At 40.3% G+C, this 12009-nt stretch overlaps 1 protein-coding gene across 1 annotated transcript in view; it reads left to right on the plus strand.

Annotated features, from left to right (window-relative positions):
• Positions 1-12009, plus strand: part of RYR3 (ryanodine receptor 3) — a 572028-nt gene that overhangs the window by 239391 nt on the left and 320628 nt on the right. The window contains exons 4-5 of the mRNA XM_057542134.1: positions 6984-7058; positions 9370-9448. Coding sequence (XP_057398117.1) covers positions 6984-7058; positions 9370-9448 — 154 coding nt within the window. The remainder of the gene's footprint in view (positions 1-6983; positions 7059-9369; positions 9449-12009) is intronic.

Raw genomic sequence — 12009 nt, forward strand, 5'->3', positions numbered from 1 at the left:
CTTGCACATATATATATATATATATATATATATATATATATATATATAATAGTAGAAGGCATTTTGCATTCTGCCTTTTTCACAGTGGTCTATCATAACCATTTTCTGTGTTTCCAGTAGCCTCTGTAAATTGTCTCCTTTAATGGTTGCAGGGTAGAACATCCTGAAGAAGCCCTATGTTTTACTAGACAGTATTTTTCTTTTGGATAGTCAAGTCCTTTCCGGGTTTTTTGTTTGCCCCATTATGATGCTCTTTTCTCAACAGTGTGCAAACCGTTTTGCTTTTTTTGAATTACTCCCAGAAGTAGGATTACTACAGCAAAGGTTATTGACTTCTTTATGGCTCTTTTTATATACTACCATCTTGCTTTTCAAAAGAGTTGTATTCAGTGCCACCTTATAGGGTAGCACCAGCTAAATTGCAACTCTGATGGCATTAAGGCTTTTTCCCCATTTTTGAAAATTTAGTTGTTGAAAAATGATACATCGAAGTTGCTTTGTCATTCCTTTCATTACTAGAAGAGATAAAATCTCTGCCATATGTTTTAATTTTATTCCTGATATGAATCATTTATTCATATCCTTTGCCCATTTCTTTATTTGATGATTTTTTCTTACATTTCAATGAGATGTTAATCCTTTTGTCAAAGTGATACAAAGAATTTCTGTAGTCTATTAAATGTCGATGTTTCCATTGTTCTGAAGTTTAGTAATCTTGGTAAAATCCTGTCTTTTTATTTCCTTTGAATTTATCTGTTGCTTCAGAGCATAGATAAGTATTAGCTCTGTAAAAGAATGTGGACTATTTATTACATGCTAGTCGTCTTAGAGTTTAATTTTAAAATAAATTATTTAACTCTGTTACACATCCATAATCTATCTTTTATATTTCCTGTGGATCTTAAGGAATACTTTTCTGTTTTGCTCTCCACGTATCAAAGAGACATTTGCTTAATGCCTTCCCTGCATTGTACTAAAAATCTGCTTTATCATGTGCTGCATTTCAGATCTGTTTATGGACTGTCTGTATTGTGCTACGTTCTTCTTTTGAACCATTACCAGAATGAATGAATGAATTTTGCTTCGTAACATTTTCTAAAACTTGGTTCCTTTTCAGAATAAATTTCTTAATGTTTTATGTTTGCAGATTAACTTTAAGAGTGATTTTGTTGAATTCCTAAATACCCTACTGGAATCTTCATTAAAAGTACATTAAATCTGTAAGTTAAATTTAGGAGAATAAGCATTAACAAATGCTAGTATTTTCATTCTGTAACAAAGTACACATTTCCATTTCACCAAATCAAATTTTGTTTTATAGAGCAAAAGTTTGCGGTTTCATTTTGAAGGTTTAGCTCAACATTTAGGTAAATTCCTAAAATTTTTAATATCTTGTAGCAATTATGAATAGAAACTTTCATTATGTTTTCTAACTGAAAATACTAGGTTACTTGCTTTTGCTTCTGCTGTTAGGTGTTACTGTTTTTTTACTTGTATGGCATCATTGTTATTTAGTTGTCGGTTGTGTCAAAGGAAACCTCCTGGGCGATGTAAAGAGTCTCCAGCATGTTGGAGGAAACATTGCTCTGTGACCTTCTAGCAAGGCTCCTTTCTTTCTTTGATAGCCTGAAAGAGTGGAAGGGAGGGGAGTGGGGGAGGAAAAGAAAATGAAAATACACACATCCACACCCAGGAAGTGATGTCGTGCCCTGCAAGCCCTCCAGGAAGCTAGCCCCCCAAGCTTTCACAGCTTATGTTAGATCCACAAAGAGTCTTTCCAGATCCTGGGACCCCCAAAGTGGAATCTGGGGTTCCAGATTATAAGTGGCTTAGAGATCTGACAGTCTTGAAACATTTATGTATGGCTGGAGAGAAGCAGAGTTCCCCTCTCCTTTGTTGCCATATCGGGATTATCTTACTGGGTGACAGTGTCCTCTGGGAACCTCCTAAAGAAATGTCAGTGACAGAATAATTTTTGAAATTACAGATGAGATGATTGAATTAATGATCTAGTGGAACGTTTTTCCTCAGGACATGGCATCAGGGTGCTTTTGCTGGCTTCACCCCCTGCTGCACTCCCATCCCACGAGGTGGTACCATATATTCTCATTCTGCCAATGATGATAGCCAAGGTCACTCCCAGCAGAGGCAGAACTGCCATCCCAATAAAGTCTCACAGTCTTGAGGTCTGGATCCCGCTTGGGAACAGACCCGTGAAGTCTTCTATGTAGCATATCATCTCCTGGAATGTTATCTAGAATTAGCATCAAATAGTGAAAAGAGTTGGTAGAATTTGTCGTTAGACCCAAGTTGAAATCCAAGCTCGCTGCTTACAAGGTGACCATAGGAAATCTTCTCTTTTTCCATTTGTATAAGGCAGACAAAAGGACTGTCTCATCCAATCATTATTCATTTGTTCAGGAAATATGAAGATGAAATATGAAAATGAGTGCCTCCTGTTTGCCAGGCACTGATAAAAGTGATGTTGATATGGCAGAGAACACACCAGAGACTCATGGAGCTTATGTCCTAGGGGGAGGGAGGGAGGGGAGATACATGTCAAAAACAATATATCAGCTAATAAATGCCATGAGAAATAATAAAGCAGAAAAAATGTGATCAAGTAAGGGGGATTGTTCTTTTAGAAGAGATGATCAGAGAAGACTTCTCTAGTAAGATATCTGAACACAGAGATGAATAAGGATGGAAATGAGAATATTGAAGGAAGAGCATTCCAGGCAGAGGGAAGCATGTGCAAAGGCCCTGCAGTAGGAGCTTGCTTGTCTGAGGAATAGAGGCAAGGCCATGGGGCTGGCGCAGAGGGAGTGGTGGAGACCCTTCTGCTGGCAGGTGATGAGGTCAGATAGGTGGAGGGACCCAGATCGAGTAGGGCAGGGATCGCAACAGCAGGCCAAATCCAGCCTATGCTTGTTTATGTACAGCCCTCTAGGTAAAAATGGCTTTTAATTTTTGAAAAAGTTGTTTAAAAAAGAAGACTACATGACATATGTGTCCTGCAAAGCCCCAGTTATTTACTGTCTGGTCTTTTATAGGGAAAATTTGCCAATTCCTGATGTAGGGCCTTAGAAGCCATGGTGAGGACGTCGTATTTCTAAGTGTGAAAGGAAACCATTGGGAGGGTTTTGAGCAAGAAAATTAATGTGAGGTGATTGACAGTCTTAAACAGATGGCTCTGACTGCTGTGTTAACTCAGACTATAAACGGGGCGAGTGCAGCAGGGAACACAGTTAGGAGGTGTTATAGTCAGGGTGAGACAGGGCAGTAGGTTGGACCAGACTGGTAGCAGTGGGACACTGAGTAGTTGGATAGAGAATACATTTTGAAGGTGGCACTGAAGGTGCTTTGGATGGACTGTGGAGTGTGAGAGGGAGGATGGAGTAAAGGGTGACTCCGAGATTTTTGGTCTACATCCTCTCCTTAGGTTGTCCTGGAAACTCAATGAGAGAATGATCTTTTCTGTCCTTAGGGTTTGATGCCTTCAGTTCTTTTACCATTTTGCAGTCAGGGTTACCTTCCTAAGGGACAGTTTTGATTTTGACATTCTCCACATAGCACAGGGAGATCAGCTCGGTGCTTTGTGACCACCTAGAGGGGTGGGATTGGGTGGGTGGAAGGGAGACGCAAGAGGGAGGGGATATAGGGATATATGTATATGTATAGCTGATTCACTTTTTTATACAGCAGAAACTAACACACCATTGTAAAGCAATTATACTCCAATAAAGATGTAAAAAAAAAAGAAAGAAAAAGAAAACAAAACATTTACATGATTAAAAAAAAAAAATCTCTACCAGTGTCCCATTAGCTGTGGAACGGTCAGGTGTGGCCCTCCATAATCTGACAGGCCTGTACCTGCGTCCTAACTCATTTCCAGCTGTTCCCTTTCATCAAACCCAACGCTAACCAGTGAATTGTCCACCAGTCCCCACGTGTACTTTCATACTCCCACCTCCAGCGCTTTGCCTGTATGGGTTCCTCTTTTTTTTTTTAAATTATCCTTACACATCAACAGTCCTACTAGAATGTTACTGTCTATCTTTTTGATAAAGCAATTCCTTAACACCCTCCTTACCCTCCTGGTCTATTCCAATGCTGTTTGTCTTTACCTCTTTGAACAGGGTTGTCATTTCTATTTGTAACATGGTTTTTTATACACAAGCCTTGTCTCCTGCCAGAATACAGAGGGGGAGACCATAGAGGATATAGTTAAATCCCTCGTCTTTGTTAAATCCCAGCTTTGCCCTTGGAACCTGTATGACTTTGAGCAAGTTACTTTACTTCTTGCAGCCTCAGTTGGTGCTTCCGTAAAATGGAGGTAATTCCATGGTTACTTTGCAGCACTAATTAAGAGATAGAATGAGATGATTCCCGTACAGCACTTAGTGTCGTTCTGTGCCTGCCATGTGGTTAGAGCTCATTTAATTCCAACTGTATCAATTCACCTTCATTAAGGAGCTGAGGAAGTATCTTTCTATCCTGTTCTTCCTGGTGCTGTGTACCCTGGTTTTGTACACAGTAGGCAAATGAATATATTGTAAAAAGTACAGTGAAATGAGTCAGGTTTTGGAATTAACTCTGAGTTCAGTTCCCACCACCATCACCACCACATCCAGCTGTGTGACTTGTGGCAAGAGCCTTTCCTCTCTGAGTTTCAAATTCCTCACGTTCCAAGTGGATGAAATGACTCCTACCTTGAAAAGTTAGGAGGATGAACTATGATGGATGTAAAGCACCTGAGGCATGGTGTGTGCCAATGATAGCTCTCACCAGGATGACGATTATCAAAGCTTCTGCAGAAAAAGCTCCTTTACCTTTCTGACGCGGAAGCTTGATCATTCCTTAAAGCAGTGGTTCTCAAAATGTGGTTTCTGGACCAGCAGCATAATCAATGTCATTTTCCCTGGAACTTATTAGAAATGCAAGTTCTCAGGTTCCACGCTGAGCCTAGTATAGCAGACACTGTGGAATGGGGTCCAGCAGCCTGTGTATTAACAAGCTGATGTGCACAAGCATCTGAGATCTTAGTGGAGAGAGGAGTTGGCATGTGTCGTTCCCTTCAATCCCAGTGCGGTAGTTAAGTCACTCTGCTTTTCTGTTGGCATCATAATTGAGGACATGAGGGCCAGGAGATGTTTCCAGCATTGCCAGAGAAGGATAACACAGGCTCCTTAGTGCCACTTTGGGGGTCAGCAACTCCTGACTCTTTACCTACGATTACTCATAGAGTTGACAGGAACAAAGAAGAATTGGAGGAAGATGTGACCCATGGTTAACAATGGGAAGTATAGTTTAGTGAGTAGTTCAGTTTGAGGCACAGGACTAGTCTGGGAGCATAAACCCACAAAATAAGCCATCGTGAGCTATTAATTAACTCGTAATATTACAACTGTCAGTGAGCCTGACAAGATAATGAAAATTCTTTAGTGTGACTGATTTTAATGTACGCTGTTGACACATTCGTAAATACAGCAACTAAAGTTAGTTCAGATGGTTTCAAGAAATTCAGAAATATTGTGAAGAACATTTAATCCTTCCATAGTATTAAGGTCTAGAGAGCACTTAAATATCTCTATAGCTGTGGGAAAAAAAGCACAGCCACATTTATATATAGTTACCGGCTTTTTTTTTAACATGATACCACATTTATCTTTTTCCTTTTCTTTAGGCTCCTTGTATGACATGAAAAATCATCTCTTTGACAGGGTGATTCTGTTAATCCAAATAGAGTTGAAATAGAATTACTTCAGGCCTTACCATCTAGACCTCTGCCTTCTCTCCATCACCAGCTTCCCCTTCATCACCCGTGGCCCTGATGAGGGGTGGACACAGGAGGGGAGCAGCCCCTCAAACCAGCCCTTGGGCTTGCTGCTATGTAGCTCTAATACATGATGCATAAGAGGTGCCCTTGGCATATGGAAGGAAAATGTTAGAACTTGTTTATGATTCATTTTAATCTCAGGCTTTGAACTCTCTTTTTGTCCATATTTGGGGATGGTGGTCTATGCGCAAATATTTCTTCCTAAAAGGGGTGTGTGATCAAAAAAATGTGACTTGTCTCTGAGGGCAGGTTAACATGACAGGGAGAGATTTGGGTAAAAGGTTGAAAATGTTGATGCCAAAACATTCTAGAATTTTCTGTAGATTTCAGTTTTCCATGTTTCCTTTTCACCTATAACTGGATACATAATAGCCTTGTCTCCTATCGTGTGCTATTCAGTTCAGATCATGGGGTGCCCATCAGATAAGGGGAAAAGTAAGAAGCAGACGCCGGCGGCTTTATGTTGGGCTGTCTCTTCCTCTTGGGCCTCTCCCGCTGCTTGGGCTGCCACTGCGTGAACAGCCAGAGTGGAGCTGCCTGGTGGGGCACAGAAAAGGCACCTAGATGGACCCTTAACGAGAGGATCTATTCTCGCATCACTGGTTGCCCTTTTAAAGCCCTGGATTTCAGAGCCGTCTCTCGGTGGTGCAATGTGGGTAAATAGGACCCATTTAAGTGAGTGGGCAGGAGGCAAAAGTGCCTTGAAGAGAAAAGACCACAAGGCACAGACTGTGACCATATGCCTGCCCCCAAGCTGCCTTTTTGTCGCTAGGCTGTAGTTACATCACATTTATTTCTCTCTCTCACTCTGAACGCTTCTGAGAAGTTTCAAAGGAAGGTAAGCAGTACCTGTCTAATTTACGTGCTTCTCTGGTAGAACGGCTCTGGGTTTCCGCTGATCCTGGGCAGGGGCCGTTTTCAAGAAGAGGCCCCACCCACGCTCTCCCAGGGATGTTGCATGGCCGTGGTCACCAGTCTCCCCCCCGCCTGTAGGCTGGCCACTCGCTTCTAGAATGAATTCCTTGGGAGCTTCGCGATGGGTCTTTTCTTTGTAGTCTGTCTTCCAAGACTTCTTGTGCTGCTTTGCCGTCAGAGAAGGCCGTGCCTGGCCGGTGCTGACACTTCTCGCCCTCCTTCCCCACAGGCTGCACAAGGGGGTGGCCACAGGACCCTGCTGTATGGCCACGCGATTCTCCTGCGGCACTCCTTCAGCGGAATGGTAAGCATCTCTGGATCCGCTTTCACCATTCAAGGAGGAGGGGAAAGATGAGGAGGGGAGAAAGGGCAGGAAACCAGCAAGTGTCTAGATCAGGTTAAGTAATCATCGGGAATCATTTGAAATGGAAATAACTATAGCACATTACTGTCTTAGCGTTTCCTTCCTGGAACTTACCTCACTTAGCACTTACATATTTGTGTTTGTTTAATGCCTGACCACCTTCCTCCCCACTCCAGAGAAGGACCGTGTCTTTTTAAAAATTTATTTAACTAAACCTAACTCGACCGAGTGCAGTGCCTGGATATACTAGATGCTCAGTAAATATCTGTTGAATGGATGATCAAATAAACCGTGGAATAACTGATGACTTGCGCATACGACGTATATGAGCTTACCAGCGTAGGAGAAAAAACAATCAAATGGATTTTTTGTGAAATTTCTCCTCTCTTACTAGCTAAAGGAAATAGGATGGTATCTGGTGCCTTCAGTCCTGGAAGAATTTGAAGGTATTATGTTAATCCAGAGGTGGGAGGCAGACAAGGAGCAAAGCAGTCACGGGAAGCAGGTCAGGCTTTGATCTATTCAGGGATCTAGAACCAGAATTAACCGAAATGGCGATTACTCACTATAACTTGAAAATTTTTTCAAGTTTTAAATATAATTTGTAAAACACAGATACTGCAGTTCTTTTGCAGGGAGTGTTAAGAGGAATATCATGATCTCAATCAAGTATAATACGTGCCAACTCTAATAACCTTTGCCCCCAGTTCCTACATGTATCATTCTCCCTTGCTATCGGTATAAGGAAGATTTCTTTCTCTAGCACTAATGGAAAACTGTTACATTAATTCAAGACTTTATCTTCACACATTTTACACCTGCAGCAGCTGCAAAGTTTGTCTCAAAGCTTGAACTATCAAATTGGCAGTGAGAGCAGCAGCTGCCTCTTAAATAATTTATTTATTGCAGCATTTTTTTTTGTTTTTCCTGAGCACTGGTAAGAAGTTGACCTTTTCAGCCTGAACATTCGTCTGTGATAATCCCTCGTGGCAAAGGACGAAGAACAAAAAATGACCAAATCGAAGGTTATCTGAGCAGGAGATGGGGACAGAGAGTGGGGAAACTTTTGCACCCTGGCACTCTCTAGAATTGAGAGGTGATCATTTATCTTTAAGAATCTGGTGCTTATTATCCATAGGGTAAATAAAACCCTAATACCTCTCTTTTTCTACCTAAATAGAATAACCAGAAGCTCAAATAGCACACTTCTGGCTTTGAAAACTCAGGCTAGCGTTGTGCTAGAGAGAGGAAGGTTTACATTATTCATCCTTAGGTTGGTTGCCCCTCACTCCCAAGAAATCCCACTCACAGTTAACATGAATTCTATCCTGGCCAGTTCCTTTTAGGAGCAGCATTGAGCATGAAGCCTATGAAGGTGACTGTATAATACAATGATTCTCCGTTTTCCTGTTGCAGTGAACTACAAGTATAACTCAGCAAGTTTGTGCCAAGTGCATATCTGCCTCCCCGGCTAATTCTGAGACCACCCACTGTGCCTGTCAATAAAAGGAGGCAGGGAACAGTCTGTGTACTTTTTTCCTTTATTAAGTTATTTTTTAAAATAATTTTTAACTTTTACATGCACATGTATTTTTATCATCAGAAAAAAAAAACCATAGGTATTATTTGAGAAGTTTTAAAGCTCATAGAAAATTTGAAAAAACAGTAAATAAATAGAAATGGGGGCGTCATTACGGTCGTTCCCACTGTCCAAAGACAACTTGTTATCAATTTGGTGTAATTCCCTTTAGCCTGGCTGCTAGGCGTTTAAGTTTTGCATACGTGGCAACTATATAAGTACACTATTTTGTGTATATTCCATATTGTTACACACTCTTGAAAAATATGCTTCATGGTAACATAATATTCCATAAAATAAAGTACCGGAGTGTATGAACCTTTCCATTATTGTTGGCCATTTATGTTCTGTTTATATTGTTCCCAGTTTAAAAGTTTCTCAGAGTATCTTTGAATGAACAAAAGCATATTTCATATTTCAAACTTTTTCTATTTCAAACTTGTTTCTCATAGTCCTATGAGTTGAATCACTGGGTCATCAGATAAGAACATCTTTGAGGTTTTAAATATTTTGCAAAAATATATCCCAGAAGCACTGTAGCCATGAACAAGATAAACAGGCCCTTTTCATAGTAGCTCAATGTTGAAATTGACAACTGGAAGCCAACTAGGGTGAGATGCCAAGATTTGACAGAAGAGTATGACTTTACTAGTATCTGCTCTTGTTCCACAGTATCTAACGTGTTTGACTACATCAAGATCCCAGACAGATAAACTTGCCTTTGATGTAGGTCTACGGGAACATGCCACAGGTAAGGCAACATGCCTAGGTCTGCTGCTCAGTGGGGTCTTGGGCTAAGGGCTTTTGAGAAGGGTACTGAATGCTACTCATTTGGGATTCCAAACCAAACTGGTCAATATCAACCTGGTCTGATAAAACTTTGGAGAATTAAAAAAAAAAAAAAAAGAGTGTGTAATGAAAACATAGGAACTAAGAATGAGGGCAAATATAATGTTTTAACCACAGTCTGCCAGAATCTCAAAGAAAAACAATTTTTAGGGTTAGGAACCGAAAGTAAGTAGAGAAGTTATTCCTGATAAAAACCAGTGGTAATGAATAATCGCTAAAAAACAAAGATAGCATAATAAGGGTTTACATAATGAAGTATACGTTGAGATCAGAAGAGTAGTTCTGGGACTTCCCTGGCGGTCCAGTTGTTAAGACCTCGACTTCCAGTGCAGGGGGTACAGTTCGATCCCTGGTTGGGGAGCTAAGATCCCATATGCCTCGCGGCCAAAAAACCAAAACATAAAACAGAAGCAATATGGTAACAAATTCGATAAAGACTTTAGAAATGGTCCACATTAAAAAAAAATCTTTAAAAAGAGTAGTCCCATTTTATTCTGCAGTGAACCAGCTATTTTTAAAGCAGTGTTTCCCAAATGTTAGTCAATGACATCCACCATCGCGGTGTTTGCCATTCCTGTACATCACTTTTATTATTATTTAATTTATATTTTTCTTTACATTTACTTACTTTTGTACTTATAATTTTATAATAAGACAAAACTAAAATCATTGGTATAAGTAGAAAACTGGTATTGCTTGCCTTAAAAATAAATATAGTGAAAAGAAAACCATGTCACTAAATAATTGAAGAGGTGTTGGCAAATATTAGAAAAGTGTTTATGATATACAGGCTCCAAAGTGAAAACTTCCTGATAGAATCAGGAGGCTTAAAAGTAATAAAAGAAATTTCTCACTATATGATTCAATGTTGTTTAATTGCCCTCCACCACCAGTGCTATATATCATATACCGTCATATAGTTTGGGGAACACTGGCTGTTTTTTTTTAGTTCAGTCGAAAATAATGACAGTCAAGTGATGGATCCTAAGAAAGGTGGTGACCAGGAAGATGCAGGTTCTCCCTGGACACCAGAAATGAAGAACAGAGGATTAAGATAATTGTCAACAAATATTTCTAGTTATAGTATCAAAGAAGGGGCTGACTTGCTGTGGGTTATTCCAAAGACCAGTGGAGCAATGGATAGAAGTTGAAAAGAGGCCCATTTCTTCTCAATGAAGGAAACCATTTTGTAATATCTGCAAGTATCCAGCAGAGGAACAGCTGGCCTCGGGATGGAAGATGTTCCCTGTGGCTGGAAATATTCATGGGCAATCTATCTGCCAAGGGCATTACATTCATAATTTCTGCTCTATTTAGAGGTTGGGCTTATGGACCAATCAGGATTCTTGGTTGCAAACAGCAGAAACTAATTCCATTAACTCAAGCAGAATGAGAGTTTACTGGAAGGATATTGTGTAGACCTGCTCTGAAGCTGAGCCCCAGGCTTAGAAAATGGGCAGAAACAAAGGCAAGGGAAGAGCAAACAGCCTAGGTCACACTGCAGGAAGAGTCTCACTTAAAGTCTCAGTCTTTAATATCATGACATTTTCCCCCAAATAGGAGGGGAGTTCCGTTGTTGGGTAGTCAAACAAGGACAAAATCCATGTGGTTTTGCTAAAACTACGTCAGTTCATAAGGGGATGATCCAGATTGTCTGATTTTACAGATATCTAGAAAAAAAATCTAGAGTTTAACCCATGTGCATTTGCAGTTTCTGCATCATGCACAGTCACATCCAAGAACGCCTGACGAGAGCCCCTCCTTCTCCTCCTTTTTGTACAGAGCAGAAGAGTGAGCCTGCCTCTTTAGGGTTTTTTTTTTTCTTCCTGAAATCAGATTATATTTGAATTTGATCTGAGGTTGCTTTGTTTTCAGCTAAAGTGTTATTCTTAAAATATAATTTCCTCTAAGGTGTTGTCAGCCTTTGCTGAAAATGACAAAATGAGTGAAGTACCACACATTCTGAGTGTAAGTTGACCTCTAAATATAAACCAGCTGTCAGTCTTAGAGCACATAATCGGAAAAGTCATATATGGTCATTCTATTTACACCAGTAAAATGACTTCAGACTTTTTGAGAATTGGGAGGAAATTTGAGAAATAACCACTTTCTAGTCATGTGTTCAGGAAACCTATTTTTTTTTTGAATTATTAGAGCCTCCAATAAAAATAGAGGGAAATAGCAGCAGAGACTATTACTCTTTCTAGCACTTTTTTTCCCCTAAATTCCTAAAATCAGACTTGGTGTGAGTTCTGCTGACAGATTAGGGAAACACATGCACCCAACCCAAGCTCAAGGTGGCTGATGAGAAGATGACTTTGGCGGAAGGACAGAGGGGAAAGTGTTGATCAGGTATTCATGAAAACCTAGAGCCGAAAATAATTTGTTTACCTCCCTCACCCCCAACCCATTTCATATTCTCCTTGAAGAAGGCCAGCTTGCTATTTGTTGGGGAGGAGGAGG

The sequence above is a fragment of the Balaenoptera acutorostrata genome, chromosome 3 (assembly GCF_949987535.1).
Source record: "Balaenoptera acutorostrata chromosome 3, mBalAcu1.1, whole genome shotgun sequence".
Classification (NCBI taxonomy): Eukaryota; Metazoa; Chordata; class Mammalia; order Artiodactyla; family Balaenopteridae; genus Balaenoptera; species Balaenoptera acutorostrata.